Raw genomic sequence first — 27,572 nt, 5'->3', positions numbered from 1 at the left:
GGAGGTTTTCAACGTCATGTAGGCACAAGGTGGCAGTAGGATCCCCAAATGCAACCATTCTAAGAACAAGTTAATTGATAGATTGGTTCAAAATGCTTCTGGATAAACAGTGGTTACGGGATGGGAGGGTATGCCTCGCAAAATCCTTCACCATTCTAATGAGAAAAAATTAGCACTATTGAATGAGAACAATGAAATATCAAGGGGTATCTTTATTAAAACACATCTTTTTTTTTTAAACAAGTAAACATTTCTAATCTGCTTTGGGTTCATTTTCAATTTGAGTGTGGTAGACAAACAAACAGCCTACAAATCTTTCTCAGCCTGCATATTTTAAGCTTCCTGTTCTGCTTTTTCTTTTTTAAATATGAACATGTATTGCTCTGGGGCACTTTGCAAAGAAGAATCATCTGTAGTAATGACTGCCCAGCATGGGGACTTTTTGTCTTATGTACTGGGAAGGGTGATGCAGCATTCACACTGGTGGCAGGGCTGTCGTGAAACTCACAGAGAGGAACACACTCGAGTCATATATAAGAAAGGGCAGTGGAAGGGAGGAGTCAGGGGAGGAACAGAGGAGAAAGACAGCCTTGTTTCCAGACCAGTGGTTCTCAAGCTGGGGTCATGAACCCTTGGAGGATGGGGTCACAAAACCCTTTCACAGGGGTGACCTGAGACCATCAGAAAGCACAGACACATTATGATTCACAACAGTAGCAAAATTACAGTTAAGTAGTAGCAAGAAAAATCACGTTATGGTTTAAGGGGGCCAGGGTCATCACAACGTGAGGAACAGTATTAAAAAGCTGCAGCATTAGGAAGGTTAAGAACCACTGCTCTAGACAGTTCTGGAGCACAGTATGTTTCACACATGACTCACAGGGTTTTTTTTGTCGGAGGCCCTTAGCTTCTCATTGTTCGGAGCCTGGGACTGCTGTGGAAGAATCCACCAGGCGCCACGGTCAGCCACCGGCAAGTAGCTGACAAGCCAGGCCTCCAGACACAGCCGGCAACTGCTATTGGCCTCTTCAGCTGTGCCCTTGACTTCATGATCACAGTTTTATTGTTTTTATTATTTTAATTCTTTCTCTTCTGGGCTCCCCCATCTTCCCGTGCAAAACTGGTTCAGAGATGCCACTTTTGGAGCTCGTTATGTTGTCATGGCAACCAGAATTTTCAAAGTTTATTTCTCCTCCTCTTCTCCCTTTCATGAACCCTCCTTCTCCACCTCTCACCACGTATGTGTTTTGCATGAGAAGCAAAACGCAGAAGACAGTAAGGCCAGTATCTTTGTCAGGTATCTTTGTTTTGTTTTGTTTTGTTTTTCTCACACAGTCTACATTTCAGCACAGTACATCCCTAACTGGGCACATGACATTACCCTTGTCCTCAGGGCCTCGTGTTAATAGCCCCAGACTCCCAGTGGCTGGGGTGTTTGGGAACAAGGTTTGGAAAGCAGCCATCTGCTGTGCATCCCCTTCCTGCAGGGAGCAGATATATTTTTCCTTGCTTACACAAACCACGAACATGCTGCATCTTGTTTTTCGTGTCCAGCCCTGAAAAACATTTAAGAGGACTACAACTATAGGTGGCAGGAAGTAACTGCCCCTCAGATGTGCCTCACAGGGGATTTCCCTTGAGGCCAGAGGACCTACAATTAATTACAAATGAATGGAGAAGACGTCCCCAGATGAAGAATATTTGCTACAATGATTGTCTAGTCATAACACTAACCTTTACTACCTAAAATCAGGCAAGTGTGAAAAAGAAAAGGACTCAAAATAGGGAAGAAAGAGTTTGAACTTACATGGGGACACAAGCCATCTAAGGAAGGCGTGTAGCTCACTTCCCACCTGGCTCACACACTCACCTGAAGGAAGTTCTCGTGCTTTAAGCTACAACATGAGACCCAGGAGGTGAGACAGTTGTGTGGTCCACACAGCTGCTAAAAAGAATTGGTACCCTGAGGATTTCTACCATCACTCACTACCTGGGGTCCTGGTAACCCCAGAGAGGAGACTAGAGTGAGCACACTCATTATGGCAGAGACCCTCTCCTTCCAACGGCCCATGCTGTGCTGCACTGGCCACCAGGTCAAGGAAACACAACAGGCCAGTCAACACAGGGATTCCTGGTTGAATGGATATGAATCTGACAGATGTGGGCAGGCCCTCTGGGTAGTGAGAATCAGTGTAGTGTTTCCTGACCATCACGGGGGACTGGTTCTAGGATAACCAACAGCCCAGAGGTTCATATCTACAGGTGATAGTTATTCATGCCCCCTCAACAAACTGGAATCCTATAATTTAGGAAATAACAGCAAAACAAATATTCATACATGTTCAGTACAGGTGACTTTTCAGTCCATATGAGTGCATGTGTATGCATGCTCATATGTATGTGGGTGCATATGAAAGTGAATGCACGTGTGTGGACAAAAGCATGGTGCACAGAGTGCACATGAGTATGGAAAAGAGAGGACATTCTTGGTGTCAGGTGTCATTCTCCAAGCACAGGCCACTTACTTCTGAGAAAGAATCTCTGGCCTGTACCTAACCAAGTAATGTAGGCTGGCTGGACAGCAAGCCTTGAGGATCTATCTAAGGTGACGTTACAAATATGCGCTGACACATCCAACTGTTTTGCTTTTTAATTTTTTTAAATGTATGTTTTGGGGAACAGACTCATGTCCTTATGCTTACATGGTAAGCACTTTCCAGGCTGAGCTATCTCCCCAGCCATGGGGTGTAATTTTTCCCCAAATATTTTCGAGCAGTAGTTAGTTGAACTTGTGGATGGGGAACTCATGGGTAGAGAGGACCAATGGCATTTTAAATGTGTGGACCCACTGAACTGGAAGACTAGACTTTGTGCCATTAAACTCAACGGGTAGCTCAGTTGAGGCTCTGGCTAATCATGTCATAGGTGGTTTGTAGCAAAGAGAGTTCTCCAAGTGCTGAAGGCATACAAAGCTCCACACACCACTATGCCTTAAAAGGACCCCACAGGAGACCAGCTGTGATGACGAGCACGCGATGCTCTGCAGTGAGGAGGAAGTTAGAAAGAAGCAGGACAGCTGAGCAGGACCCGCGCACACTGGAATGGAATGGAGAGGGATACGGCAAGAAGAAAAGGCAGAAGAGACATGGACAAGGGCTTCATGCTGGCCAGGCAGGCACCAAGGTAGAGACTGCTGAGTCGGTTGGGAGGATGAGATTAAGTTGCAGGAAGAGGGTGGTAGGGTGTCAGGTCTCTTGCTGGCCTATGCAGGTATGAGGAGAGTGTCCTTCCTGCTCATGACTGCTCCACAGCACCCCAACTGTTAGAGCACAGGGCCTTCCTTCTGGCCATGCACAGTCCTTTCTTATTCTGAGCCACTGACCACCCACCCATTGCCTCAGCCTAAGCCATTCGTAATTCTGCTCTTTTTGCTTCATCATTCACCTAGGAAAAACCGTTCCTAGTATGGCAAGCGTTTAACAAACGTGGAAGGAAGGAACTATTCTTTGAATAGAGGCAAAACAGTGGGTGTTGTGTGCATGCACACACACACACACACACACACACACACACACACACACACACACACACACGTTCCATATCCTCACAGACTACCTCTGAACGTGAAGCTGTGGAGGGCAGAGTCATGTGTACTCTGACAAGTAGAGTACATAGGCTCTGTTAAGTGCCCACATCTTATTGCATCTCCGTTTGGGGAATTTCTCCAGAGCCTAGGAGTTCTTTCAGCCCATGGGCAGGGCAGGCCAAACACAATAACTGGAGAAGGGTCAGGAATTAATAAAGGGGAACTATAACTACAGGCACATACACACATAGAGAGATGCACAGACAGACAGACAGACAGACAGACAGACAGACAGACAGACACCTATCTCAGTTTCCCTGTTGGTTGGTGGAACAATTCCAGCCCACATTCTACATGGCTCCTAAGAAAGTTTTCTGCAGAAGGAGCCTCAGCCTCTCAACGCCCGCTCTCGGCTCATTCCCCTTCTCTGCCTCAGTTTCCCCTCTCATTCTCCTTTGCAGCTAAAGACTCAAATAAAGCAGCCAATCTAGTTTTAAGTGGGTTTGTTTTTGCTTGTTTGTTTGCTTCTTTTTGTTTTAAGGGAACCGAGCTCAAAACACTAAATGTAAACAAGGTAGTTTATCAAATAATTGACTACCCAATGGAAAAGACAAAAGAGAGGGGGCTGTTAACAGCCAGGCCAGAACAGGTACATGACTTAAAATATAAAATTTCTACTTTTCAAATTTTTTTCCTAGGAGGTAAAAAAATCTATAACAGGATGGAAAGAGAATTCCTAGAAAGGGGGGGGGGTTATGCTTGACTGACTTACCTCTGAAGCTGACCTTCATAGCCCAACAATTGTGCTACTGCCTCTGAGGATCCCACTGGATAAGAAGGCCGGAAATGAGTGCCTGACTGCATGAGTAATCTTCGTCGCTGGGGCTGCATAACTTGACATTGAAGTACCCTGTAACTATTTTAGGCCTTATGATCTTTAAATTTCAGATTTCCTCTTCACAGATGTGCATAGACGGCACATACAGAGGTGCAAAACAAAACCATAAGAGGTAGAGATGATAATAAAAGTGGGAAACTTTTGCCTCCAGTTGGGGACCCACCAATGACCTCTCTAGGCTCCAGTGGATTGTTTCAACCCAACAGTCACACGGATGGGCCTGATCAAACAAAACGGGGTCACAAAATAAACCCAAAACTTATGAACTTGAGAAAGGGACTGTCGGGGATGAGGTAGGGTCAGTAGGGGTGAGGCAAGGTTGGTAGGAATGGTAGGGAGATTGAAGAGGGGGGAGGGGAGGAGAGCAACCAGAATGTAATATGTACACACAAGAAAATGTCAAATAACAAAAATAAATAAAAGGCAAATCCACAGTTGCCAGATACTTATCTCTGGAAAGTATACTGAGCTACTTTAATCTACTTGGACAGCTGTAAGCTAGTAATAGAAAGGCGTTTTTAAAAATCAAGTAAAGAGCAGGGCTGCCGCCACATAGATCAGTTAATACAATTAGCTGTGCAGGTCAGTGGTTGGGTATTCACAGCCTCAGACTGACATTGTCCATTGGAAAACATAAGCAAAGGAGCTGTGAGAGAGTGGAGATGTGAGCTGAGTGGGGCATATAAAACCCTAGAACTCGCAGGGGCCGTATTAGTCTACACACAGCATCCTGGCGGCAGTCTTCTCCAGTCTTTCTGGTTTTTCTTCCTAAGAATCAATGTTGTTATCCAACAAATGTATTGGATTCTCTTTATAACATTTACCATTGTTTGTATTGTTTTCTAGCTATTGGAATAGGAAACTCATGCCGAGAGAGGCCTCGTCTTGTTCACTATAAAAGCCAGCGTCCCTGGCATGAGTGAGTGCCTAATGCCTGTTTGCTGAATAAATATTTGAACATGATTTTCCTCTTTCTTCACTCTATGCAAGCCAATGCTTGTGCCTTCTCCTCCCAGGTCTTGCTCACTAAGATGCTTCAGGCGATTAACAAGATCACCCTGCTATATAATATTTGACACTAAAGCACCTTGATCTAAGTAGTGAGTCCAGTGTGCAATCCTAGAGACTAGGGGACAGAAGAGGCACTTACCTGGGTGAGGTATAGAAGGGAATATGGGGTTGAAGAAGAAAAACCACATCTCATTTTAATGCCATGCCAACCAGCTCTGATGAGAATTAGAGTCACACCTCTGGCCCGGTCAACTGCGTACTGTGGGCTGTCAGCCACCAAATGTTAGTCTCCCCATTGAGCCTGATACAAATAAGAGCCACATGGCCCTTCACTGGGATTTGTGGTCTCTACTGCTTCCTGCAAATGCTCTCAAGTGTTTCCATTCTCCGGGTTCTCTATGGAGCATGTGTCTCAGTGTTCTGCATATCAGAGCTTGCTCCTTCAACAGGAACGAGTAATTTCAATATTTTTGCTAAATGAGGAATATTTTGGGACGCAGTGATAATTAAGTGTTGAGAATTTAGTGATGCACTTGACACCAGGGGGAAAATAAAGAACTTTTAACTCAGCTGCAGCTCTAACAGCATCCGAACTTAACAGCTAGGAATGCCAACCGCTGCGTATATACGCATGTTGTAAAGCCTGTGACTACCAGCCGGAGAAACTGAGCAGTTTTACTTCAGCCACCTCAGCTGCAAGTACTCAGAAAACATGTCTAACTGCAGGGGCGGGGGTGTGGGCTACAAGCTCAGAAGGAAGCGGCTTTCTAACAGTCAGGTTTTCTCTTGGTGAAGCCAATTACCGAGATGTTCTGTAGACCAGAAAAAGAGATATAAGCTCAATATATATATATATATATATATATATATATATATATATATATATATATATATATATATGTAATTATTGAATTCTGGCTTGAAAGCTACAGCGAAAATTTACAACAGAACAAAAGAGCCAATTAAAAGGTCTCTATTAACAGAAATGACACAGTTACACTGAGGTCATTTTCCTTGTCCCTTTCTCTGATGTAATAGAGAAGATGCATGGTACACTTTGCAGAGGTGTCCCTTGATCGTGACAAAATAGTGGGGCTCTACCGCAGTACCCTGTGCCCAACATGTCAGCTAATATTAAACTAGGCTTCCAGGGGAATTATGTCCACTGAAAACAATTCCTGAAAATCTTGAGAAAATTACTGATGGGTACAGACGTCCTCAAACAACAAGTTGGCCTCTGATTTTTAGCTAAAGGGCATTTCCCAAAAACTATCCATGTGCCTATTAATTGTGCTAGTTAAGCACTGGGGAAAAGAAAATGAGTCCACTATGGTACCTGCCTTCATAATGCTGTTAAAAAAGCAGAAGACTTCCATCAAAACTATAAAATAAGGTAACAAAATTCTAGTAGAGGAGTATATACCGTGTGACAAGAGCCTAGAGGTGAAAGCTGGTCCTTGAAGGATAAGTCAGAGTTCTCCAGATAAAGCAAAATGTAGAAGCGGTTATTGTGGCTTTCTTATTTCTAGACAAAGAAGTGAGTACCTGGGAAATCTAGGCCTAGGAACTGGGTGGCAGGGCTAAGGGAGAGAAATGGAGGTTGGAGGGCATGTGAGATAGGAAACATTAATTTGGACCCTAACACTTAGAGATCAATGGGAAGAGACTCTAGAGTGGTTAAGATGTCTGTTTCAAATTGATTAGCTGCTAAAATTAGAAAATTTTTAACTGTGAATTCATATTTTCTACCCACTCAGTACTTTTTGTTGTTATTTTTCTTAGAAATTACTGGTCTATAATAAGAAAAATGTTACTTAATAATCACTGGTCTACATTTTTTATTCTGTCATAAACTGTCCATGTTTGTAACAGCTATCAATATTCATTATTTATTATTGAAAATTTAAACTGTATACTGGAGACAAAATGTAAACTCCCTCTGAATGGAAAACAGGAAGTTTCTTATATATGTACTTTCCAGATGGTCTAGCAGTTGCACTGTTCAGCATTTTATTCCAGAGAAAAGAAATCTATATTCACTCAAAATCCTGTGCAGGAAAAAAGTTATGTAATATTACTTATAAATGAGCCAAGATGAACAAAAATCCAGATGTCCTCCAAGGAGTAAATGGTTAAACAAAATGTGGTACATCCATATAATGGAACACTAATCAAAAAAAAAAAAAAAAAAAAAAGGAATGACCTCACAGAAGGGTCAACTGGGCTAGACTCCAATGTTACATTTCATAGGAGTACACTTCTTAAACCATCTTAAAAAGATGAAGATGCCAGGGTGACGGTGGACAATGGTGAGAATGGCTATCAAGATAAGATGGAATTGTTGGACAGAACAGTCCATATCTTAGCTATAGTCCCAATTACACACATCTACATGCGACTGAAATAATACAGAGCTCTGCACACATACAAATAAACCATATCAGGCCTAGAGCACCTCAATAAGATTAATGGAGAATAGCAATATCATTTCTTGGTTCTAATAGTATACTATAGTCATACAAGATACTATGATGGGGAGCTAAAAGAAAGGGCATATGACCTTGGAATGTTTTTCTCCAACTTCTTGTGACTTTACAATTTTCTTGAAGTGGAAAGTAAAGGAAAACTAGTGAGATCCCCAACGTGCCAGTTTTGACAGCTACTTTTTGGTTAACATTGTGGTGGTTGTCTGTGAGTCATTCACCCTGTGGGGTCTCCTTCCTCTCTCTTGAGGCCTTGCACATCTTGGTCCCCTACAGAATGATACTTTCTTGGTCTGGAGATGTCCTTTGGCTAGCCTTAACATCCTAATTTTTTTTTTAAACAGTGTTTCCACATCTCCATCCCTGGAACTGATTTTTCTTTCTTCCATGTCTTCTGTGGATCATGCTGCCTGCACTTTCCTGTGCTGTGTTCCGGTAGCATGCCACATCTTTCTTCCTCTGTTCTAAGCAGACAGATTTTGGCTGCTCCTATCTTTTTGTTCTTACAAAACCTTGAACCATCTATGTCTGAGACTGAGAATGTCTTTCTTCCAGAATAAGGATTTCTCTTTTTTTCCCCCCAATATTACTCATCTCAGCAAATGGAGTCAAAGTTCTCTAAGACTTTCAAGAATGCCCTTCTAAACTACAGGACCTTTCCTTGAATGTACACTGAACTAGGTACCATGTCCTGTTTTCCATCTAAATCTACCTGGCTACCTTCTCCTTTACTCTTCAGCCATTAGAGACTATGGTCCTCTGCCTGCAGTCAGAGACTCCTTATAGGCTCCCTGTTCAACAGTAACCTTTCCTTGTATTACTTTCTTCTCTAATTCTATAAAATGCAAAATGAATTCAAGTCTGGTCTTTTGTTTCTGCTAATGAATTATAGCATCTATTTTTATTTTTGCACATTCAAATACATCATTCTTTCCTTTGTGTGATTTGTTTTATGTCATGTTTAGAAGAGCTTCCTCCTGCTTAAAATGCCTTTAAATGTCCATCATTTTTTTATGATTTAAAATTTAAAATGTGAGTACTTGCTCTACCTGCAGTTTATTTTTGCATAAATTATAAGATGGAGATATGATTCAATTTTTTTCTTTCCAAGTAATTAGGCAGTCATCAACACCATTCATTAAATGATTCATTCTGACTAATTTCAAATGATGTGTACATTATAAATTCATATATAAATCTATAGTATATCTTTGAGTCTCTTTGAATCCCTCTATATCTAGAATATATTCCCGTTTTCATTCTTTTTTCCTTTGGAACCTATTTTTATCATCTATAGAAAAAGGTCTCTGTTTCCCATTGTTCTTTGTATGAAATGTCTTGCGTAAAAATATTTAGATATGTTTTTAGGTAAATTTCAACATAATTTAACAAGTTAAATGCATTTCCTAATGCTACATTAAAGACTAAAATGGGGAAAAGTTATTCTTGTGCTTTGAGGTATTCTTTTTCAAAAATAGGGATCATCTTTTCACTTCCATAAATTATAACGTATGTTTTTTAGACTCTGGGATGGGAGAGCAAGGTGGATGAGGACAAGAATCTTCAGTTCACTTTTTGTTATTTCCCAACATTTACTACATTGCACATGGAAGATCAATGCCCATTTCCTAAAGACCTCATTAAATGGGTACATGTGTGGCTCTACTACTTACTTAGGCAATGAGAAGCCATAATAAGCAATGGAGGTAAACAAAACTGCAACTAACTGTTTTGGTCACAGGCATCAGGCTGACCAAAAGTGGTGAGAGTCCAGAATGGTCCAAGATTCAGTTCACAAAGCATTCCCAAGTAGGATTGGGATGTCTGGACAAGCAATTGGGTTCAGAGAATAAGTAGGAGAAAGTATCAAAAGAAGATAAAGTTTCCATCTTGGACAGAAAGTATGATAAAGCATGTCAGAGAGAGAATATATAGGATGGTGTGCATGTTTAATGGTAGAATAGAAAAATGAGATACTGAATTCAGTTTGGAACATCCTACATTAGAAACCTAAGGAATAGCTAGGTAAAGGTGTGTACTTTGGGACTTATCACTGGATAGGTAAATTAAATTCTTAATCATCCCATAGCAAGGGCATCTTTTAAGTGTTACTTCAATTCATATTATTCTACGAGTAAAAATTGGATCCTCCTCTGAAAAGAAGGTAGGTAAAATTCTAAGATGGGAACATTCTTGAAATAGGTTGAAATGTAGTCACCAAGTATAGCAAATTGATATAATGATGTAAGCATTTCCTAGGGTCCTTGAATACTTCACAGAGGGACAAAGACTAAAGAGTCTATATCAGAGTCAGCACATGAATGTATGAATATGTGCATATGTATGCACACATATATATATGTACATAAACATACTTAATGTTATCAAAGTCTTGAATCTCTATTTAATTACAGTATTACCTAGGAGATACTTAGGACTATCACAACTACTTAAGAATGTAGCTGGCCAGAAATTCCACGTGTAAAAAAATATTCCAATAGAAAACTGAGACATTTTACATTTGGCTGTTGTCTTTATCATATGATCAGGTTTAAGATGAAGCCTTTGTCTACAAGATCATCCTAGTTACCACTGATGGACACTTTTATATTCACCAAATTGCACTGTACTAGATCCTAGACAATAACATCTTTCTATATAGAACGTGGGAGCTACAAGGAGGATGCGTCTAAGGGTATAGGTGTTCAGACACCGCAGATCTTATTTCAACACCTGAACCTGCTGATCAGTGGCTTTGTTTCTATAAATAAGTTCCCAACCCTCCTTACCACCATTTTCTATCTATGAAAGAGGAAAGCAAAGATCACAGAATCTTTCTGCGGATTAAGCAAGACAGAAAGTTAGAAGTAGCCAAGAGATTGTCCTCTCATTACTTTTAATCCCAGCGATGCTCAGACACTACACCAGTGGTTCTCAACTTTCCTAATGCTGTGAACTTCTAATACAGTTCCTCGTGTCGTGGTGACCCCCAACCACAAAATTATTTCTGTTGTTACTTAATAACCATAATTTTGTTACTGTTATGAGTTGTAATGTAAATGTCTGGTGTTCTGTGAGGTTTTAGGTGACTCTGTAAAAGATTCAACCCCCAGAGGGGTTGCGGCCCACAGATTGAGAACCCCTGCACTACACAGTCACAAGTCCTGTAGGTCCTACCCTACCATATCTTTTCTATTCTCTCTGTACTGAACTCAGAGGATCCTCACTTCTCTCTGGAACTGGCACACCCAGCTTGCCTCCCTACTCTGCCATCCTTCTCTTGAATTTTTAACCCACGGAAGGGTCTTTTTTTCTTCTGTTTTAGCTAACCATTAACTCAAAAATGTTCAGAGATGTTATACTCTTTAGCTAGTCTTCTTTGATCTCAGTCCCCTTCTAATTTAAATGTTTTTAATCACATTTATTTGTTTATTAGTAGGGAAGTCACATGTGCCTGTTGCTACAGCATCCACTTGGAGGTCAGAGGACAATCTGAGAATGTTCTTTCCTTCTAAAAGTAGGTTCTGGGAATCAAACTCTGGTTGTTCGTCTTGGAGGTAGGCACTTTACTTACTGAAGCAGATTGCTACTCTCCGCTCCCCTCACCCCCCTAGTTTTAATGCTTGCTCTGTTGCTGTCTCTCTACCTGGATTACAAGCTCCCTAAAGACACCACTTCCCTGAACGTGTCTGATGTGATGTCCACAGGCCCTGGCCATGGGTATCGCTATAGCATGTGCTCAGTAACTGCTGACAGGGAAAATGACTGATATCCCCCAGCTGGTGTTAGTGTTAGTGCCCCAGTAACACCACCGTGTAGTTAAATCACACAGTTATTTTAGCCATGTCTACTCGTCTGCGGGAGATCAGACACATGTCAATTAATATCCACCAGCACAACTCTGGATCTCATCTGGATGGCTGAGCTTGGCATGGATAATTTATTTTATAAGACCAGCAACTATTTCTGTCTCAAGTCAGACACAGAAAATGCTTAGTTCCCACTTCCCACTGTACAAGAACAGATGAGTCAGGAGACCCAAGGTTACTCAGAAGACACATTGGTTAGTCTGTTCCCATGACCAAGACCAAGACATAGTTCTTACTCACGTTCGTGTCCTCAACATTTCCCTGCACAATGACTTATACATAAACCACAGATCCTACATTTATAAATCTAAATAATAGTTTTCACAATCCCAAGCTATGGACTTAGACCCCCCCCCCATTACATGCCTTTTATTGTTGCTCTGTTTTGCTGTCAGAGAAAGTTTAATGAGAAATGAGTCCTGACAGTGAGGGGAGGGGTCACACCTGAGGAGTGACAGCAGAAATAGACAAGTAACTGAAATTGGAGGAAATGCAATTAAATGTGGCCAAGGCACCCTTGAAGAACAAATCACGGGGAACATTAATCAATTACGTGTCATGTTATTTCTTTCATTAATCTACCACCACCTTGTCTTACTCATCTTTGCAAGCCAAGGACACAGTGTCTTTTGTGTAGCAAACACAATACAAATGTTTGCCGAATTGCACTGCATTGTCAGCCCCAGGCAGCAAATGAGCTGGAAATAAGACAGACACCTGTCATTTTGTTTGCTACGGATGCATTAATTGAAGAGATGCAACCAGAAGAGCCCTTCTCTAATATTGACAGTTCACCTCTTCCCATCAGTCCTCGGGGCAAAGAGGTCTTGCCAGTGGGTCCTGGCGTCTTCTCCCTCATATGAGGCAAGGCTACGTTGCATACACGAAGACCAGTGTGTTAAGAGTAAGTATGTGAACACTGCATGTACAGATTAAAATTTGAACCTAAGCTTTGTGCTGTGGCCAGGACAGCACTCTGGGCAGCCTTTCTGAAGGCCACCTGGGATAATCAGATGAGCGCCTGAGCAGAGTTTGTGTAACTATGACCTCCGGCCTTGCTTATGTCAGGAACTCGGAGATCAGCTCCTTCAGCTCTTCTTTCCATCTTTAAAGATGTTGTGAGCCTGCACCAAGTTGTGGCAAGAAACGAATAAGCTCTCGGGAGCACGGTGCTCTGAAAAATGACAAGATACTTTACATTCATGAGGCTTCTCATTGCTCCCAGGTATATGTGTAGATCGTCCTTGGCCTAACTTTCTTGCCCTCATTTGGAGATAGCACCACTGTCCCCTACATTTATACCCTTCCCTCTCTCAAGCCCTGGAAGCAATAGGTGGAGATGCCGGAATAGCTCAGGGTCATTTTCTGTTTGTGTGAGCCTTCTGCCCTGTAGCCCCCGACAGTACTTCAGGATGTGCTTATGCAGCCTTAGTTTGTTGCCATGGAGACAGGAAGCTCTGCTTCTCTTCAAGCCTAAGCTAATGGTTTTCATCAAATCCTATTTCCTCTGAGACACATAAAAATGCTACAGTGCTTCTATCCATCTTTCCTCTTTAAATATGAAGCCTACGAACACACCTCAGGGTTTTTCATCAGTGTCTCAACCTCTGGGGACGGGGCACTCTGTCATTGCCATACTGGATACCCAGGGGACTCTTGCCCAATGTAGGGCGGCACAAGTATCCTCTTTTTGTTGCTGTGTTTCTCCACTCCTGGAATCACATTGGCACATAACATTCAGCATGCTCACGGGTCACAGAAGCCTGTTCCCCAGAGACAAAGTGTTCAGAGCTATGTCCCCAGTGGCTCAACGTGTGAATCTCAATGAAAGCCCCAGTCCAAGGAGAGGTTTCACCCTTTCCAGATGCATGGGCTCTCTGATGCAGCAGCGGAGAGAGCTCATGACCCCTCCTATACACAGGACCCAGTGGTGCCTTGCCCTCTGCAGATACCTGTGAAAATCCTCCAAACTCTGAGCAACGTGGGCAGCACCAGAACACAGAAATGAAACCAGGACAGAAGTATTTCAGCCTCAGCTCGCAAGGTCCCTATTGTTAACATTCCTTTAAATGTCAGAACTTATTCCCACCAGCTGTTCCCAGCTGCCCACACCACTTTCTAGGTTTCACGTGGTGAACAGGCACATGGTACTGCTAGGCCAGTACCATGGCATCTTCTGACCTCAGAGGAGAGTTGATAGCCACAGAACTGGGACAAATCAACTATTCACAGACGGTTGAGAACTCCTTCCCAGTGTCTCCCATTTCTTCTCCTCGACCATTTTACAGGATTCTGCTACATGTCTTAGTGCGTGCGACACATTGAAATGGCACAATTATTTCCTCATTGATCCTCTTGTTTCTGTTCCCTTCCATGGTCTTTTCACGAGTGTCCTCCGATCCTTTGTCCACCCCACATTTGTTTTGGGATAATTTTACTTTAAAATTCAAGGTTTTTATTTTTCTCAAAGTAGTGCATATAGAACTTGGAAGTCAAACAGTTTGGAAAGATAATAATGAAAAAAAAAATAGCAGCCCTCTGTCTCACCTTTGCCAGCCCTGAATCTCTCTCCCCAGAGGCAGCCACTTTCAACTCTTCTGTTTCTTCTAGTATTCACTTCGAATTTTCTAAATATTATACTTAAAACATGCCATTTTTTTTATTCTTTCAATTTTAGAAAATGCTTAATGATTTCCTTACTGTGAAACCTAAGATTTTGCTCTTTGATACCCTATTCCTGTCCCCATACTCAGCCTTCCCCAATCTAATAAAGGCAATTGCGACACCGCGAGAGGCTGGCTCAGACTTCAGCATCAACAATGGAAACCAGGTTGGCAGCTGAGCTGCACAGAGGACTTGCTGTGTTTCTATATTTCTTTAGAAGTGAGACTTCTGTAGATTGTGGAATTAAATGCTTAAGTTGGGGTGGTGGGCGGGGGAGGAGACAGAGAGAATCACAGAGAGAGAATGGATGCGTGCGTGTGCGTGTGCGTGTGTGTGTGTGTGTATGGTTTGGACCAAATAAAGTCACAGAACCCTTTAGAATACAACACATCAGAGAATATATTGGTTTTAAAGATAGCATTTTAGAATCCTGTCACCCTATTTCAGTCCGATCCTGATGCCCTCTAGGCCACTGAAAGTTGTCATCCTGATTCCATTTTATTATTTTATTTTCTGTGTGTTACTGTTTGTTTGAATGTCTGTCTGTCTGTACAGTGTGTGTGTGTGTGTGTGTGTGTGTGTGTGTGTGTGTGTGTGTGTGCACGCACGTGCGCACATGCAGAAACTGTAGATGTCAGATCCCTTGGAAATTGAATTTACAGATAATCGTGAGCTGCCACGTGGTCCTCTCTTAACTTCTCAGCCATCTCCCCAGCTCCATCCCTTGCTTCCTTACTTCCTTTCTTATTTTTATTGATTCATGTACCTTATCAACTTTTCCCCCAGTAGGTGCCTGACAATGTTGCTAGTCCACAAGGGTAACTGGCACTCTGGCTAGGAAGAGCATTTGATCCTGAAAGTCATTTTCTTGCTAGGAAGTTTTTCAGTACTTCTGTATTGCTTTCTAATTTTCAGTGTTGCCACTGAGATGTTTGCCTGCGTTCTGATTCTATATAGCCAAACATTAGCCCTATGCCCAATTGCTAGAGGCTTTCAGAACACTCTTTTCTCTTATGGCCTGAAGTCCATGGTAATTCACCTTGGTGTGATGTCCATTCACAAGATGCATTGAGTGTTCATAGGCATCTTCATGTTTAATTTGCACATCCGCATTCTACCACCTGACCACACAAACTATTACAGTATTGCCAGTGCATAACTTCTCATTTGAATATATCTTTACAAGCTGTGTGCTCTATACATATACTAATGTGATAGCATATCACATTGTCTCCTTGTTTTCACTGAAACATTCCTAAAATACCCTATACTCCATGTATACACAGTATCTGTTGCTCTTAATTGCTACAGCACGTGCCAGGGTATGCATCCAACAGTTTACCTAATCTCCCAGCTTGGGATACCCAGGATGCTTCCCAAGCCCACTGCCAAGAAACACAGGAAATAACATTGTTGCACATGTCTCAACAGTTCTTTTAAACCTGGCAATGGTGAGCCTCTTGGTTCTAGGAACAACATCTCTCATATTTTTATATGCTAATTCTTTCTTCCCATTTTAGTTTTTTTCTTTATTAAACTATGTTACTACAATGTTGAATCAATTGTAAATATTTTGAAACAAGGTCTTACAATGTATCCCAGGATGAGCTTTAAAATGTGATAATTTTTCCTGCTTCTGCCTCTCAAGTATTGGTATTAAGAGTCTGTGAGATACCACACCTTGTTCTTTGAGTCAGTCGGTGTCTATCTCTGTCTCTGTCTCTGTCTCTGTGTTTCTGTCTCTGTCTCTCCCCCCAACCACATTTTCTAAGTGGTATCCTCAATTCTATACTCTAACTTTACTTTTTTTTTTTTTTTGGTTTGATTACATTTTTACATTAACTCAACTTTGCACTACTTTTACATTAATTACATTTTACAATATAGTTCTAACAGTTCCTCTTAATCACAACATCTTTTTATAATAAGACATTATTTGTATATGAAATTCTCTCTCTGCTGGTGTCAAACATGGTTTTTTAAATTATCTTTTACTACCTGCACCGCTCATATTCAGTCAAGTCTCTTTTGTCTATTTATTATGTGGCTTAGGGACTTTGACGTTGGACATTTTCCTCAAATGCTGATGATCCCTGGCTGGGTGAGCAAGACAGTGGAAACTCCACGTCCTTATCTGGAGCTTGTGGAGTAATGAGTGCAGTGGGCTGAGTAGCTACACCCTCAAAAAGACCATTCATCTTCTAATTCCTGGAACTCCTGCATGTTACCTTATTTGGAAAAGGAGTCTGCAGATACACCAAAGTTAAGTGTATTCAGAAAGAGATCAAACTAGATTACCCAACGATTCTAAATCAAATCACAAATACCCTTATAAGAGCAAGACTGAGGGAGATGACAGGCCCAGGAGAGGGAGAGGCCCTGTGAGCACTGAGGCAGAGACTGGAGTGACTACAAAGTGATAATCTAAGAACTGCCTGGATATTCCCAAACTGGAAGGTGGAAGAAATAACTCACTCAGGCCATTGGAGGGAGCACAAACCTGCCAGATCTGAAGCTTGTAACTTAAAGACTATCCTATCAGAGAATAAAATTCCCTGTCCAGTTTATGCTGCCTGGGGTGTGGTGTTTTAGGGAACTGGGCTTCACAGGAGGATTATGGAAAGAAAGCCTGCTTCTCTAACCTCACCAGACTGTCAAACAGATAGATCTGTTCTTTTGAGACAGAATCTGCACAGAAGAACCCTCTAAACTATTGCCAGATTGCTGCTTTTCTGAGAAAAGAGAAGTGGGCTGGGGAACTGACTGTCAGTTTATGGACTGTCACTTAGGCCTCTCGTTTCCATGACAACACGAAGCCCACCTTAAGATGCAGCAGGTGTTATTTTCCAACCTCAACAGAGATTAGGGTTCCTAATTTTCCTAGGGGTGTGGCTAAAGGGGCAGATATTTGCCGGTGCTATCTAGAGACTGAAATAGGTAGCACAGGCTTTTTCATCAATCTCTTGGGTTTTTTTTTTTGGGGGGGGGTTGTTGTTGTTATTCTTGTTTTGGTTTTTTTGTTTGTTTAGTTGGCTGGTTTGGTTTGGTTTGGTTTGGTTTTTCGAGACAGGGTTTCTCTGTGTAGCCTTGGCTGTCCTGGATTTATTTTATAGGCTAGGCTGGCCTCGAACTCACAGAGATCCAACTGCCTTCCCTCCACAAGTGCTGGGATTAAAGGCGTGCACCTACACGCCCAGCTATCTCATGTTTTTAACATCTTGCACATTCCAACTCTCAGAAATACATGCTATCTCCAATTCCTGAGCCTTTCTCAAGCTCAGAAAATGACTCAGTCTGCCTATTTATTATCACTCTCCACTGGGAGCACTTACACTTCAGCTTTTATCACCACCACCACCACCAGCACCACCGTGTCACTAACTACATGTTGTATAAAAAATTTTTGTTTGTATTCTCATCTGTTGTCACTCCTTTCATTATCCTTATTCTTGTGCCTTCTTGATATATATATATATATATATATATATATACATATATATATATTTCTCTATTCATAACTTTCCCAAAAATAACAAAATTGTTTCTATCAACATAAAGACCACTGTATACACTATCATTTTAAGAACTTACACCAATCAAACAAATCATCATTGTCGTCGTCGTCATCATCATCATCATCATCATCACCGTTACCCCCACCATCACCATCATCTCAACTTTGCTCAGTAAAATATCATGTTTTCTAAAACATTTGCTCAGGCTGAGCCATCTTAAGTATCATATTTTATCTTCTTTACACTCCATGCCTTGTCCCATTTCTCCGTCTTCACTAGAGCGTGCGTCTCCATGTACTCTGTTATCCTACGTTATTCTAACACATACCTTATACCCCATGAAACATCCAGTTCTGTTTGAAACCAACCCTAATGACTTCAGACTGTAAAGATTTGTTCCTTCTCCTAACAAATTATTATGCTTTACATTGGTCAGTAAAAAATAAAATAAAATTTGTGCTCCCTGGTTCAAATGACAAAAACATCTTCTCTGAAAAACGTGTTAGACACAAGGCATTATAAATTAGTATAAATGAATTCCAGTCACGAGCGTGAGCTATGATTTCCACTACACTGCAAAGCAAGCATTTTTCTGAGGGTAAAATCTATATCTTCCTTAGCTTTATGTCCCTAACAACCGGCACAGCGTTTGACATAGAGTTATTGAATGGAGATGTGGATACGTAAGTGAACTCACAAGATGCTGCATCCAGCACTCTACACAACATAAAGATGTTTTTAATGTCTAAAAGTAATCAGGGTGACTAGAGAAATCACCTGCTACTATATACTGAGGCGGCTAGAAAAACACTGGCACAGAGAGGCTACGAATGTCTTCTAAGTGAAGGGTAAATGAATGAGTGAGCCGCTCATGAATCAGGAAGCGTTAGCTCCCACCTGGCAGCTCACAAAGGGAAAAAAGAAACATCTAGCTTACCCTGAAAGCACTCCCAGGACAAGGTTGAGAACAAAGAAGGATCCAATAATGATGAGCGGGATGAAGTACAGCCAATTCCAGGTGGCTCCTAAGGCATCATTGGTCTGAAAGAGAGAAAAATGGTTTCTTAATATGTAAAGCCATCTGCAAGAAGGTGTGCTAGGTTCTAGGAGTCTCATACAGCCACGGTGCAGCAGAGTTAAACATCAGCGCACCCCCATCCCACACCATGTTATAAGACAACTCACACTCTGCCGTGTGCCCAGTGAAGGTCACGTCAGCATCTCTGTAATTTCCTGAGTGGGAAATTCTAAAACCCTTACTTAGAAGATATGACAACTGAATGGAAAGAAAAAAAAGCTTCCCCCCCCCCAAAAAAGGCCAAGGTTATTAAAAAAAATGGTGAATTGGTTTTATAATTCTTGGTAACATTTATTCTTAATCTTGCACTCTTAAGACGGGTAGATTATCAACAAAACAAGGGCTGGATGTTAGCAAAGCCCTTAGGAGGGCTGTTTAGAAGGAATTAGGCTCACATTTACTTGCCCAGCTCCAGGGTTGACTTTACTTCACCAACCATGATCTAGTACTACAGAGCTGGCCCAGGTCTAGTCCCAGCAAACCCCGCGCAGGACAAAGACTACATCGAGATTTCAAAAGTGGTCATGTAATATCACCTGATCTTTCCCAAAATCTTTCTTTAACTCTTCCTTCTTCCCTATCCCTTAATGATACAGAAAGGCGAAAAGAAAAAAAGAAAGTACAGAAATCTTTATTATGGTTTCTTGTGCTCCGAGTTGATACAAAGTTGTTGAGGTGCCCAGAATTTAGGAAGGGTGACTTGTTGTATCTTATAAGACCCTTCAAATTGAGCCCAGACAATACTGGGGTACTCTCACTAACATCCTTTCGTCTCTCAACAAAGGACTCTTCTTCTTTTTTCGGTTCTCCCTGTCCAGGTATTTCCAGAGGCATTTTCTAGATTTGCACTTCACATTTGCAGACCTTTGAAGCCACCCCCTAACCCATCATCATCACTTTCAGTATTCATTTCATACTCATAATGGATAGTTTATCCCTAGTTCATTGGGAGAATCAGGACTATCAAAATCAAATGCCAGACCTAAAGCTAATGTGCTGTTTGCTTAATAAAATAAAGCCAGAGCTCAGAATGTCTGTGGCAAAGTGGTGGCCCATCCCTTCTATGTACCTCTTTCTCCTTACTACTAAATCCTGAAAATATATTGCTACTTGTGGACTTCTCTAACATAGTGGGGTTTTTTCCTCCCCAATTATCTCATTTTCTTTTTTTTCTCCAATTATCTCATTTTCTTTTTCCATTCAGTGTCAAGCCACATAATATATCTGCTGATTGATCATTGCTGCTGCCACTGGGCAGTCAAATTGCCCATTAAAAATAACTCCTAAGCCAAGTTCTTTTGCCAGATTTGTGCCTTTTGTTTTGGCCCTGAACTGATCACAGATCAGATCACTGTAACTCAAGTTGACTCAAAATTCAAGACAAATAAACTCTAAGAAGTTTTTTAAAAACTGTATGGAACAAAGTTCTGCCTACCTCAGTGTCTGAGACTTAGGTCGTTGGTTTAACAAAGCCTTAGTTAGATACAGGTAGAAAGGACACAAAGCAAACCTCAGAGAAAGCCATGTATAAAAGAAATTTAATCCAGCAACATGGCTGCTTTGGGAAAGGATCACATCCAAAGAGCTTCTAGGTCTTTGTGATCTGCTGGAATGCAGACACACTCTGGATTACAGTATCATCTGGCTGGAATACAAACATGGCCTTAGTATATACCTTTAATCCCAAACAATGAAGGTAAGGTTAGCTTATAGCAGGAAGCAGCCATGTTTGATAGTGACGTCTAACTGAGGGAAAGACAAAGTGATGAATCAGAGAAAGATTTGACAGAATGAGTCAGAGATAGGATACGCCCAACTCTCATGCAGGACAGGAAAGAGAGACTACTTAAGAGCAGTGTGGGGAGAAAGGGGAGGTGGTTTTGGTTTGGTTTGTTTCAGAGAGGTGTTCTTTTTTTTTTTTTTTTACCAAGACAGTTTTACAGAGACAGGTTGCAGAGAGAACAAGCTAGACCCAGGTGAAGACAGAATGAACCAGAGAATTAGAAGGAGCCAGAAGACTAAAACATATTGCCAGAATTAGTCTGAGGTCAGGCAGAGAAATTGAGTCAGAAGCTGAGAGAAGCCAATTTGAATCCGTGAGCTTGGAGAGGAGTTTGGGCCAGAACAGCTGAGTTGAACCAGCCAGCCAGAGTTCAGAAAGAGCTAGAAAGGCTTGGGAATGGTTCTTATCTCATCCTCTCATCTGAGGAAATAAAAACAGCATTTATTTCAGCATGTCTCATCATCAGAAGGGGGATACAGCAGAACCAGATACTGAGAGCCACGAAGGGGGTAAAGGACAGGGCAGGTGGGTTTGTCTGAGATGACCGAGGCATGGGCCTTGCTGTAGGCTAAGGAAGAGACTGATGATCACAGCAGACCTAGCTCTGTCTATCTTCATGATGACAAACCAAATATTCCTTAAGGCCTCATAAACGTTGATGGTTCCAGATTAACACAATCCATTTGGTTTATGGTTTTGCCAGTTTCCTTCAGTGTTCTTTGGCAGCAGGGACTAAGTTTGCAGCCAGCACCTAGATCAGAGCTCAGTTGCCTGTACAGGGGTCACTATCAGCAGTGGCAATGATGGCTGTTGAGGTACCTTTAATCTCTGACTGAATGATGGTTGAATAGCAGCTAGGGAGGCTACAGAGCAAAGGCTATAACATTGTGTCTTCTGTATACTCTACATTGCTGTGATTTGTAAAGACAATAATGGCATTTTGTGGAAAATGGACCTGGTAACCAGAGAAAGTTAGGGAATACAGCAAATTATATATGCCTCACAGCCATTAAGAACAATTATTTATTTTTTTTAAAAAGACAAGTTGCTTACTTTAGTATGCCATTTTATACATTTTCTTGGTTGCGAAACCTTCTTTTTCAAAGAAAATCTATTCATACACCAGAGAATATAGTCCGTGTGGCGTGAGGATAAGAGAATCCCCCTTATTGGCTAAATGTCTGGATTGACCTTCCTAATTCCTCTGCAAAATATGCACAATAAACAGTATTGGCTCAGGTAGAGTTGTGTGAGAATATTTGGGGGTTACTTTTAACTCTCTGAATATTTTAATATCTGGACTGTGACGAAGACTCTGGCACACAGTGAAGTAATTAATTAATAAGTGGCCACAGTTTGAATAAGATGACTCTCTTGTTAAAAATAGATCAATACAAATCCATTCTGATAATCTTCTCTCCATCTGTGGGATTTTCTCTGAATTGCCACGTGTGTCACCTGCCTCAGCAACAGAGCATCCTGGAAGAAGAAGAAAGAAGAATGGGAAGAGAAGGGGAGATATGAATAGCAGTGACGACACGGGCCCCTAGCAACGCGATGCCCTGAGGGTTAAGGAAACAGCTGACAGCTTAAGTTTCTTCAGGAGAGAGTAGCTTGACAGCCCCCACCATTCCTCACAAACCTTTAACACGGTTGCTGCCTTCTCCCCACACTCAACTCCTAACAAGCCGTTTCCTGTTTGCCCCTTCTTCCTCCATCTTTTCTGGCCAGGTGGCTCCCCACCTCTTCACATGTATTATGGACCAACAGCCAGCAGATGAAGGGGGCACTCCTCATTAGAAAGTGGGCAAGGAACGGGACTTTGCTCACGATTCCCCTCCTTCAAAATGGCAAGGTTCTTTCAGATGCTAAATGGAGCTTCCATCTCCTTCTGATTCATCATTATTAAAAACTTAAAATTGTCCAGTGTAGGAGAAATGTCTATATTTTACGTGTGTATTTTGAGGTTTTTATAAAAGAAGCAATCAACAACTCACAAGGCAATGAGCATCCTGATACCATGCAAAGTGGGAATCAGGGTATCACTGCCAGTGTGGCCACCGAGTATGGCCATTTTCTCTTGTGCTGTCCAAGTGACTCACTCAAGAAGAGGTATGGGGGGTGGTCACAGCCTGGAGAAAAGAAGCTCTCCCATTCATTATTTCATGTCATTGTGCTGGTTAACGTCACTGTGCTCTCACAAGTCCCTTCTGTGTATAGGATTCTTAAATCTTATTTTAATTTTAAGCACACAAGCCAGCTATTCTTGTCCCAGTCGAGTCTCCTAGGAGAACCTTCACCACCCAGACCTCCAGTGGGGAACAACGGAGAATCAGGGCTTTTCCTGCAATGAACGCTGCCCAGGAAGCAGTAGCCTCTCCATGTCACACCTATGCAACACCCGCTACAGTGACTAACTTTGGACTGAGGGATGCCTGGGTGGCTGACAAGGTTTGGTCTGTGTGATATGTCATACCCAGAGGAAAATCTGCTTGTGAATCAGGGGCCCAAGTAGGGAAGACACCTCAGCAGGATTATAGGGGCCTCCCACATGCTAGTGCTTAACTGGGACATAAAAAGGTGGAGGAACAGGCCTCACATACTCACATGGCATGTGTCAAAACCTCATTTTGACTCACTGTCTTTTAGACTCAGACGATGTTCTTCTCCTGACCTTGAGCACTACAGCTCTAGCTGAACTTGACACTGTGACTCGTACCAGTGTCGTCCCCCACCCCAACTTCTGCCCCTGAAGACTTGTGGCTTTTGTTTGGCCTTGATCTAGGGACTGTACCATCACCGCCCATTGTTCCAAAGCTCCCGATTTGGGTGGAGCCATACTGCTTGGCTTCTGCTGGTTTCACCAGCTTGCAAACAGTCTCAGGTGAACTTTTCAGCCTCTGATCAGGTACACCAAGACTCCTACTAAATCCTCGCCCCCATATCCTATTGCTTTTCTCTGGCGTACCCTAGCATGCCTACCATGTGTCAGCTATTAGAGAGAGCAATGTTCATTGAATCACTGTCCTCTACTTTAAGGGCTGATGTACCTACAGGGCACAGTAATTTCTCTGTCTGGCCCTTGTCCTAATGCCAGTCTAGCTGTTCCTCCTCCTTCTCACCTGTCGCTTCACTGAATGATACACACGTGCACGCGTGCACACGTCAAAGGTGATGACAGACAGAGAAAGAAGTTTGGGGGTGGCGGCCCACCTGCACAGGAGTGTTCAGCGGGTACCATTCCTGACATTGTGGGACTGTGTTTCTTTGGGAACCTGCCTGATTGAGGGTGGTAGGCTCACCCACTCCCTGTGTAAACAGGCGCACATGGCAATTATCACATTAATCTTCGGGGGTGGGGTGGTGGAGGTGCAGGAAAATAGGGCAGGAGGAGACAAACTGGAGAGAGGGAGACGGATGAAAAGAGCAAGACGAAAGGGGCCCCGTGGCTCTTCCTGACTGAGGATGTATGTGTAGAACTCTGACAGGGTCCTAGCAGGCTCTGTGGAAAGCATGCCAAAGCACCTGTCAGACATGCTTCCACTGCTCACAGCAGCTCTGAGCAGAGAAACTGGACCACCCGTGGCACACTTATGGCTGTAACGCATTGGGAAAGAGGAACCAGGTGGCAGAGTTCTTTAGAAACAGTCTTTGGGGCAGCCCTAGATCCCAGGCTGGAGGCAGTACTAGCTGAAAGACCCCAGCCAGACTGCAGAAGGCTTCCTTAGCTGGAGGGCAGCTTCCACTGGAGGTCAGGGGATTCGCTCTCAGGGTTTTGCCCACCTCTGTCAGGTGTCAGCATATCCCTGGCCTCCACTTAGCAGGTGCCAGTAGGAGTTCTAAGTTGTGACAAGTGTCTCCAGAATTTCCAAATGGTTTGCATGGAAGGATAAAACAAAACAAAACAAAACAAAAACAGCTTCAGAGTAAAATCCTCTGGCCTTGGGGCTCCGTCGTAATTTAGAGATCTTCAATTTCACTAATTACTAATAGCTCAGGATGGACGGTGGTTGGAGCAGCCACCAGTCAGTCCAAAGAGCCAGACCATTCGTCTCAGCCAATGCACCTTTCTAAGGATTCTGCTAACCACTCCCAAGAAAAATAAGATGGTGATGGGATGTGAATACGGATGCAATTTCTCAACAAATACCTTCTGTCATGGTCCTGCACCAGGCAGACTATTCCTCACCAAGTAACTATTCCTCCTTTTCCTCAATTTCTTCCTAGCACCAAGTCCCACCCCAAGCAACTTAGATTCTCTGCTTCAGAACTCAAATAACTTCATCCTACGTATCCATGAACTACCTGCTAAGGAGTAAATTCTTTCCTTTAAAGGCCAGCCTGGTCTACAAAGTGAGTCCAGGACAGCCACGGCTAACACAGAGAGACCCTGTCTCAAAAAAACCAACCAACCAAACAAACAAACAAAAAAAGATAAGTGACCAACAAAACAGGTCCAGTCTTGGCCACCATGGACCTGGTAGGAAAATAAGGAATACCCATGTGGAATAGATAAACACACAAGTACAATTTTAAGTGAGGTCAGGGTAGTGAAAGGACTGCGCAGGCAAGTGATGGATTCACTCTGGTCGACAGGAAAAGAATGATTTGTTTTAGAGGAAGAATTTCATGAATGAGACTGAGATATGGTATACAAGAAGAAAATGGGTGCCTCCTTTGAATGAATGCTGCTTCTTGCAGTACTGCCTCCTGCCCAATCCCGTATAGATATTCTGAAACAAAAACCACAGCCTACCTCTTAGATGGATCTTTTCAAAGTGTATATTACTACAACCAGTATTCAATAGCCCTTGGGCCCCTGCTAGCTACTACTTTCCTTCCTTAAGTGTAACCATCCATTAGAAGACTCATTGGTTAGGGCCATGTGAATGCCTCCTCCACATGTTAAAGCATCCATAGGCATCAGTGATCTGGTAGGACAGAGTTTGTCCTGCCCCTGGCCAGGTTTTCTACCAATAACCTACGAGCATACCCATCCCCTAGCTGCTGTGGGTGTTAGTCTAGCCACGAATAGCTCTCCCACTGGCCCCATTCTTGCCTCCACTTCAGAAGCCTGTCCCCAGCTGAAAGACCAGCCTCCCCATGATCATGCCATGCCCTCATGGTGATGGTGGGAGGACCTGAAGCCAACAGCTGCTGGAACTGAAGCCGCTTCAATGGTCCCTCTTCTGTCACTCCAGGTGGAACAGTGCTGCGATGCATTCACACCCTGCAGCTGCCTAGGGAGCAAGGCTGATGCCAACACTGCTTGAGACCGCATCTCTGCTTCACGTTCCCCAACCCAGCTACTTTTCTCACATTCTTTCAGGAATCCCTAGTAGCAATTCCTCTCTAATCCCTCTAGTAGGCACCTCCATTCCAGAGTCCATTTCTAGGGAATCCGACTTGAGGCATCTTATCCCTTCCTCACCAGGGCATTTACTAACCTTAGTAGGCTGGCAGCCCCTGAGGCACAGCTGCTCTGTGACATTTCTGTCAATGGAGCTACTGCCTGCCCTTGCTACCCCATGTTTTAGGGAAGTGACACAATGTACAGTGAGCAGCCCGGATATTCTGTATCCCACCCATGGGTCATGGAAGCTGGTTTCCTGTATACCTGGAAGAAAACTATGAGCTAGCATGGCCTAACCTATCATGTTTTAGAAGGAGAAACAAGCCCAGAGAAGCAGAATGACTTCTTTGAGGACACAGGCAAATTCCTGAAGGACCTGGGGCCACAGTCTGGAGCCATAGTGGCTCAACTTCTTGAGACTCTGACTCTTTTTATCCAGTAGCCCCAGGACACCTGAAACCAATCCCACCCATACTGTCATCACCTTCTAAGGCAGTGATTCTCAACCTGTGGGTCTCGACCCCTTTGGAAGTCACATATTAGACATCCTGCATATAAGATATTTATATTACAATCTATAACAGTAGCAAATTACAGTTATGAAGTAGCAATGGAGTAATTTTATGGTTGGGGGGTCACCACAACGTGAGGAACTGTATTAAAGGGTCGCAGCATTGGGGAGGTTGAGAGCCACTGTGCTAAGAGGAAAACAAACACAAATAGGAAAGCTCCCACTGGGCTCCTACAATGGAAAGCAGTAGCTATCTTCTCAGCCCTCAGCAAGGAAGGAGAATGAGGAAGCTGGTGGAAGGAGAGGGGACAGAAAGCTGCTAGTGAGCTGGTTCCAGGAGGCAAGTCATCTCATTATGTCTCAGATCTTGGAGAGTAATTTCATAAACGTGCACACGAGTCCACACAAGCAAGTGCCAAGGCAGCACCTGGCTGAGCCAGAAGCTGCTGTGAGAAACACAGGCTCTCTGCAGAGTATGCTCAGCCCAAGGTCCCTGTGCTTGATACAGCTACTGTCTCCCCAATGGCCTGGATGGCCAGTGACTGTCATGAGGGATACAGCTATGTCTCCATCCAGTTACACAAGCAAAGCCAAAGCGCAAGGCGTCTGACTTACAGCCCATCCTGCAAAGGCCTCGTGCCCTACCCACTTTTCTCAGTATTTCATCTTACGTGCAGCCACACTTCCCATCATTATCCTCTGTGGAATCAGTCTTGTCACAAGACTCCATCTGGAAACTCTACGAAATTTAAGGATATGATGGAGACGCCTCTGGTCAAGGTCAAGGCTACTGAAGTCAGATCTATGAATATTGGGATTTA

The 27,572-nt window shown here is 42.8% G+C and overlaps 1 protein-coding gene across 5 annotated transcripts in view; it reads right to left on the bottom strand.

The window, feature by feature from the left end:
• CACNA1E (calcium voltage-gated channel subunit alpha1 E) overlaps window positions 1–27,572 on the bottom strand; it is a 465,592-nt gene that overhangs the window by 126,714 nt on the left and 311,306 nt on the right. For all 5 annotated transcript variants that reach the window (XM_084785552.1, XM_084785556.1, XM_084785554.1 and 2 more), the window contains exon 9: window positions 18,964–19,067. In XM_084785552.1, the coding sequence (XP_084641678.1) occupies window positions 18,964–19,067 (104 nt within the window). The remainder of the gene's footprint in view (window positions 1–18,963; window positions 19,068–27,572) is intronic.

This window comes from Acomys minous (assembly GCF_964271855.1).
Source record: "Acomys minous genome assembly, chromosome: 1".
NCBI lineage: Eukaryota > Metazoa > Chordata > Mammalia > Rodentia > Muridae > Acomys > Acomys minous.
This window is presented reverse-complemented; position numbering and strand designations above follow the sequence as displayed.